This window comes from Sinocyclocheilus grahami, unplaced genomic scaffold (genome assembly GCF_001515645.1).
Source record: "Sinocyclocheilus grahami isolate Dianchi unplaced genomic scaffold, SAMN03320097.WGS_v1.1 scaffold543.1, whole genome shotgun sequence".
NCBI classification, from domain to species: Eukaryota; Metazoa; Chordata; class Actinopteri; order Cypriniformes; family Cyprinidae; genus Sinocyclocheilus; species Sinocyclocheilus grahami.
This window is the reverse complement of record NW_015505722.1, coordinates 1,547,793-1,555,191: the sequence shown is the minus strand read 5'-3', so window position 1 is coordinate 1,555,191 and position 7,399 is coordinate 1,547,793. Positions and strand designations below refer to the sequence as shown.

Here is a 7,399-nt window from a genome sequence, read left to right as displayed (position 1 = left end):
TGGCAGTACTTTAGATTAATCTTGTTGATGTTTGAAAGGCATGGTCAGCGGTTTGCCTTCTGGACTGAAACTGCTCCTGCACTTACACAATCTACTGTATAAACTGCATGCTGGTGCTGCTCGTGTATGGAGCAATATATAATGGCTTGCTGTTCAGTAGTGTTTTAATAGTATACTTAAATTAACTGTTTGTTCACAGGCCATCATATATGCCCTGGCTGTCCTCCGGGATTTCTCCTTGCAGGAGGCTGAGCAGGTCTTCCTTTCTGGTCCAGATTATCATTACAGGTCAGAGTAGAATCTGAATTATTTTTGCACAATGCAAGGTTATTCTTAAAGCATTATAAGGAAAGAAACCTTATAGTATGTTGCATCATCTTATAAATAATCGTAAGAACAGTTTTAATGTATTCTAATACTTATTTGTGGTTAAGCGTATGATGATTTATAGCACACAGTAAACACATTGCATCCACTTAAGTTACAATGGATTATATTTCTCATAGTTATAATATATTATAGGTCTCATATCTTGCCATTGTTGAAGATCTGCACAATAACTTAGTACATCTTATTTGTGTTTTTACTGTAAAATAACAAATACAAAGTCTTCATGAAAACATTCCAAAATGCTTTAATGTGGTCTTATTGTTATTAAGTGCTCTTTGTCTGCTTTAAGTGAAGTAACTTAACTGTACTTAAAGCAGACAAAGCCCACTTATAAATAATAATAATACTAATTTTTCTCAAACAGCCATAAGATCTGATATCAGATCAGATGAATGTGTACACATTTGCTTTGAACTGTTTTGATTGTAATATCAATTTGATTATTTTGATGGTAGCCTTCAGACAACTGTTGATAAGTAACTCTGCGACTACATGTCAACTAGCAGTCATTAGAGTATTAGTAGACTGTCTGCTAAACTAACCTTAAACTATACAACTTACATCTGATCTTAAACTAGCTCACAGCAAAATTCATATTAACCTCACAGGAAACACTCAAAACAACACTCAACCACTCCTAACCACTCACAAGATGTAGTTATCTTAAATAAACAATGTCAAGATAATCCATTATAAATTAAGTGGACACTTTTGCTGAAGTTATGATCATTGCACCTGGACACTTTTGCTGAAGTTATGATCATTGCACCTGGACACTTTTGCTGAAGTTATGATCATTGCACCTGGACACTTTTGCTGAAGTTATGATCATTGCACCTGGACACTTTTGCTGAAGTTATGATCATTGCACCTGGACACTTTTACTGAAGTTATGATTATTGCACGGCTCGTTTTCTAGCTGCACAGGTGATCATGTTGGTGTATTCGCTCTGTCGTACTGCAGTGAACACACTTTAACCTTTCGATTAGACTTCAGGAAACCATTGACCAAACATGATACTTGTGAAGTTTTAATGTTTTATTCAAAGATGCATTACGTTGATCAAGTATTACAGTAAATATAACCGCGAACCTTGCAATGGGTTTGGAGGCTGGATGAATAGATGGACTTTTACATCTGAATTAGACGATCTCGTGACAGAAGAAAAACGAGGTAGTTTCAGTAACATGTAACAGAAAACACTAATAAGCTGTGGAGGTTGTAAGAATATGACTAGAGTATCAAATATACAAAATGGTTTGGCTGGAGACAAGGCAACAATGCATTAATGTCATTGTAATCGGAGGAAGTTTCAAAACAAACATATTGCGACTGTAACAGCTCTGGTGTCATACTGATTTTAACATGGACTGCACGATTTAAATACATTTGCATTGGCCCCAATAAAACTAGACATCCAGTGTGATGGACGCCAATGTGAAGTGACCAGCTCAGATGTTTGCCAACTTCAATACGGAGCACAATCACAAAAATAAAAACGTTATTTCCAGCCATATTTGCATATCAACACTTTAACATCTAATGCTGAGACAGACCAAATTCATTAAGAAAAAAAACCGCTTTACAATGCACCCAACTACTGATCAGAAAACGGTTAAAAAAAAAACCTTCATGTTCTTTAATTCGCCCTCAAGAGAAAGTGGGTGGCTCTGAAAAGAGCCTTTGGGGGTTTTGTGTTCACTTGGTCTTGGCGGGCTTCTCGGTCTTCTTGGGCAGCAGCACGGCCTGGATGTTGGGCAGCACGCCGCCCTGAGCGATGGTCACTCCGCCCAGGAGTTTGTTCAGCTCCTCGTCGTTGCGCACCGCCAGCTGCAGGTGACGGGGGATGATACGGCTCTTCTTGTTGTCCCGAGCGGCGTTTCCAGCCAGCTCCAGGATCTCAGCCGTCAGATACTCGAGCACAGCGGCCAGATACACCGGAGCACCGGCACCGACGCGCTCGCCGTAGTTACCTTTGCGGAGGAGCCTGTGAACACGACCGACGGGGAACTGCAGCCCTGCTCTGGAGGACCGAGTCTTAGCCTTCGCTCTGGCCTTACCGCTGGTTTTGCCTCTTCCGCTCATTGTCAGACAATAACAACCTTTACAGACACTCAACGCAGAACTGTCAGAGCTTCGGCCTGACAACCGCTTTTAAGAGACCGTGCCCGTCTTCTATTGGTCCGAGGCTGCTACAGCTGCAAACCAATCACTGCACGTCCCTCGACATTCCAAGCCCCGCCCCTCTTCTCTCTGCACGGGTCCTCACTCGGCGCCGTCGAGAGCCCAAACAAACATGTACTGAAAGACATACCTTCAGAAATTAAGTATTAACCATTCCTGTCATAACGTTTCTATCCCGCACCCAACCCTTACCGAAATCAGCATTTAAATATAATCACGTGACGGCCCATTTATAACTAGCGAGGTCAGAGTCACTGCTCTAGTTGGTGTTGCACTATATACATTTGTGCCTTCCTGATATCGTCTTCCAAACATAAAACTGCATCCATAGTGTTTCGCCAAAACCAATCACTGCACGACACTCCACATTTTAAACCCCTCATCTTTCCAAGTACTGCTTACTGCAGAGCCAAATGACCTCCAGCTCCCCCTCTCTGGATGTCCAGCTCCACCTCTGTGTGAACTAATGGGTGGAGTTATGTTTAGCTATAGGGTAAGGGGTAGGGTTAGGGAGTGGTTGGGTGTCTAGCTCCACCCATTACATCCAGCGAGGAGGAGCTAGAGCTCCAGCTCCTCCCATTTGGCTCTGCAGCGAGCACCCTCACCATCTTTCTGCCAATCAGAAGTGAGAGATAACTTTTCAGGAAATATCAGTTTTAGGCTTACGATCAGGGTTAGGTGCTTCTACACTCTTGTTAATCAGTTATCATTTCACACTGATTTAGGAATAAATTATGGGTAGGGATTGGGTTTAGTCTATATTTTTGGACAGTAATGTTGATCCAGGAAAATGTCTTACTTGGCAAAATCACAGCGACCCACAGTATACACCAACGAAACTGAGATAAAAAAAGACTTTAAATTAATTTCAAATAAAAATGTTACGTTACGTTTTCTTTTCATTTGAAAATGGCTAACCAAACCAGTATGTCACATCACATATGTTGTCTAAGAGATTATATGTGAGCGACGTGAGTGACGTGACATGTGGCCAAGTATGGTGACCCGTATTTGGAATTAGTGCTCTGCATTGAACCCATCCAAAGTGCACACACACACAGCAGTGAACACACACACACCGTGAACACACACCCAGAGCAGTGGGCAGCCATTTATGCTGCGCCCGGGGAGCAGTTGGGGGTTCGGTGGCTTGCTCAAGGGCACCTCAGTCGTGGTATTGAAGGTGGAAGAGAGCGCCCCCCACCTACAATCCCTCCCGGTATGAGACTCGAACCCGCAACCTTTGGGTTACGAGTCGACTCTCTAACCATTAGGCCACAACTTTCACGAATATTTTATTGATTCGATGTGTTGTTACTGCTACTTTTAAAGATTTGAGATGGAAAGATGGATCTCTTTGGAAAGACATTAACTCTAGATGTAAGTAAATAAATCTGTATAATAAAAAATGTGTGTAGGATTTGAGGTCAGAGTTGTGAAGTGTGGTGCTGTGTTAATGAGTCTAATCGAAAGGTTAAAGTGTGTTCACTGCAGTACGACAGAGCGAATACACCAACATGATCACCTGTGCAGCTAGAAAACGAGCCGTGCAATAATCATAACTTCAGTAAAAGTGTCCAGGTGCAATGATCATAACTTCAGCAAAAGTGTCCAGGTGCAATGATCATAACTTCAGCAAAAGTGTCCAGGTGCAATGATCATAACTTCAGCAAAAGTGTCCAGGTGCAATGATCATAACTTCAGCAAAAGTGTCCAGGTGCAATGATCATAACTTCAGCAAAAGTGTCCAGGTGCAATGATCATAACTTCAGCAAAAGTGTCCAGGTGCAATGATCATAACTTCAGCAAAAGTGTCCAGGTGCAATGATCATAACTTCAGCAAAAGTGTCCAGGTGCAATGATCGCCCTCATGCTGCAGGTATGCTCTTCCTCTTTTTCTCTTCATCACACCTGGTTCACCATCCCAGCACAGCTGCCCTGCCAGGTGGACTGCTCTCTGTGGGCGAATGAAACTAGCTCATCACCATTCGTTAACACAATTAACAATATGAGCATTTTTGTCATCTCGCTCAGCAAAATACGACCCACACCTGTGCTGCATCCAGCACATCATGAGTTCTAAAAGCACTTAATCTAATCTGGTCCACAGTGTTATCAAGGGAGTCTATAAACTTTTTAACATTCATTTATTTATTAAATATACATTTTTGACTCCAGAGCTCAACAATAAAGACAGCCTGATGGCCCGTGCCAGTGTGAGAATGTTTTGGGCCAGTTGATAGAAGTGTTGGTTACACTTTATTTGAAGTTGTCTTTGTTACAGTGTAATTATACATTTACGTACGGAGTAATATTAATTAACTACATGTACTTACTATATGGTTAGGGTTAGGATTAGGGTTTGGCTTAGGGTTACTTGCATGTAAGTAATTGCATAAGTAATTGTTATTATAATAGTAAGTACATGTAACGTGTAACAAGGACACCTTAAAATAAAGTGTTACCGAAGTGTCTCTATGGCTTGCATATGTTAGCCTTGTTCCATGTGTTTCAATGCCTTGCAAGCATAAACTTTTGGTTTTGTGTGATACATTCAAATTCCTCTAATTTAAGTATGTCATCAAGATAAAGATATCTAACAGGATAACATAAATGAGGTTTTGTCGAAATTGCAAGAATGACTTCTGATACACGATGGTGTTTGAAGTTAAATATTTTATTCCCATTGCACAGTTGTTTAACAGCAAAATAGATTTTATTAATGTATTGCTAATTAAAACCTAAGAAATTATTATTATCATTACTTGAATTATTAATATTGTGTTGGCAAAAACATTTTTAACTGAAGAAGTGTTCTTGGCAAGCCCTGGACTTGATGGATTATAGGATATATTCTATAAAGTGACCTATAGGAACAATAATTTAGCTTGATTCTCAGATTATTATTATTATTATTTTCAGTTAATAAAGGCTTCTTCAGTTCTGATGGCATCTTCGCATGCTGAACAGATGAAGTAGTTCTATCTGACAATGATTTTATGGATGTGCCATCTGGGAGAGCGCTTGTCTGATTAGAGGCACCTAAGGACCTCACAGCTGTCTTTCTGTATTTAATCCCCCCCTCCCCCCCATGCATACAGAGCACAGGTTTAGGAAGTAACCTTCTCATTCAGGAATATCTGTTGCAGAACATTAAGAAGATGACAATACTATGAATTGTGTTGATCAGAGGGTCTCTGTGTTACACAACTTAATGACGTTATATGACATAAAATTACTAAAGAAACCTAACATCAAGCCTTTCAACTCTGTACGGCTTCGGAGGATAAACCTCTCCAACCTTGCACTCAAAACCCAACGGCTCTTTTCAGAGCCACCCACACTTTCATAACAGCGCATTTCATAATGTTCTGTGTATTACTCGGCAGTCATTTTATTAAAGCACGCAGTCGGAGTTCTCTATGATCTTCATACTGAAGTAAAAATAGCTTTAGCACACTAAAACATAAAGGCGTTTTTGCCTTAATCTCGAGCTTAAGTTGATTCATTCACCGAATTCCGTGTTCTCTCCAAGAGTTAATTAAATGTGCACACTAGTATGTAAAATAATAAAAGTTTTACTTTTCTTCGTGATTGTGATTTTCAGAAACATTGAGCGGGAAAGTCAGAAGTGTGTGTGTGTGTGTGTGTGTGTGTGTGTGTGTGGGGGGGGGGGCGTTCAGATTTAGAAGCCTGTGATTGGCGGATATGTCTGTCTAGCAACCCATTTCTAACCAATGAAATTGTTTCTTTCATTCATTTAGCAAAAAGACCCAATCAGGGAAAGGCAACCCGGCCTTCATTAATTAGCATGAGCTTTCAATAAATATCCAGTACATGACTGTGAACGATATTGTATTGTGTTGTTCATCGCGAGCAGTGTTGCCAATTTGGGGATTTTGTCGCCAAATTTAGTTGCGACTTTTTAAAAATTTTCTGCGACAAGGAGCTATTTTAGCTATATTTAAATAAAACTAGCGATTTTTTGGAGATTTTTTTACTTGAACACAGCAGTACGCCACGACTGCCATGACGCACACCATAATTTCATTATAAGCATCAACCAAGATCAACAATGAACATCTTGTTTTAACCGCGGACACAAGTTATACCACAATTCATGCACAGTAATGTCAACCAGATACCGAGAGAGACAGTGCATCATCGTGTCATGTGTGCTGGGATGCAGTATTGTGCACGCACTTTGTAGTAATAGTGTGTTGACTGAAATAAGTTTGTATGAATACATTTTTTTGTTTTTGGAGAGTCATAATATCTCTTATCTGTTGTATTTGAGCAGGACAGGGATGCACTTTGGTGACACATGAAAACAAATTCCCAACATTGTCTTCTGTGTCTTTCCATCATGTTTGATGTGCTTGCTGATCACAAGCATTTCCTAATTTCACTTCAGAATTTTTTGTTATACTTAATCTTTTGTTATTTTTTTATACTGTCATAATTTGTAAAGTGTATATATATATATATATATTTATTTATTTACTTTCCTTTACCTTTACCACATTTACCTATATATACTTTTTCATATTTGGCGAAAAATGGAGACTTTTGAGGGTGGTTCTAGAGATTTTCTGAGGGAGGGGTTTGGCAACACTGATATGGAGGACGAAACCTGCAAAAACAATAAATAAATAAATGTGTGTATAAATACAAAATCCTTGTTTGAATACATATAGAAATAATTAGACGTGATTAAAGTAGGCAAATAAATAAAATAAATTGGCGGGCAAATGGAAAATGTTTAAGGAAATGCTAAATTCATCCTATTTATTTTCCTTTGATCACTCATTTATTTCTGAATGT

General features: G+C 39.6%; 2 protein-coding genes across 2 annotated transcripts in view; both read right to left on the bottom strand.

The window, feature by feature from the left end:
- LOC107555715 (histone H4-like) overlaps window positions 1-7,399 on the bottom strand; it is a 21,308-nt gene that overhangs the window by 1,013 nt on the left and 12,896 nt on the right. The gene's annotated exons all lie outside the window — the stretch shown is intronic.
- LOC107555717 (histone H2A-like) lies at window positions 1,435-2,534 on the bottom strand. Its single transcript, XM_016238596.1, has one exon. The coding sequence runs from the start codon at window positions 2,474-2,476 to the stop codon at window positions 2,090-2,092; it is 387 nt and encodes a 128-aa protein (XP_016094082.1). The 5' UTR covers window positions 2,477-2,534; the 3' UTR covers window positions 1,435-2,089.

Excerpts from the sequence above, each read along its gene's own strand:
- LOC107555717 (XM_016238596.1), bottom strand. The coding sequence starts at position 2,476 with ATGAGCGGAAGAGGCAAAACCAGCGGTAAGGCCAGAGCGAAGGCTAAG.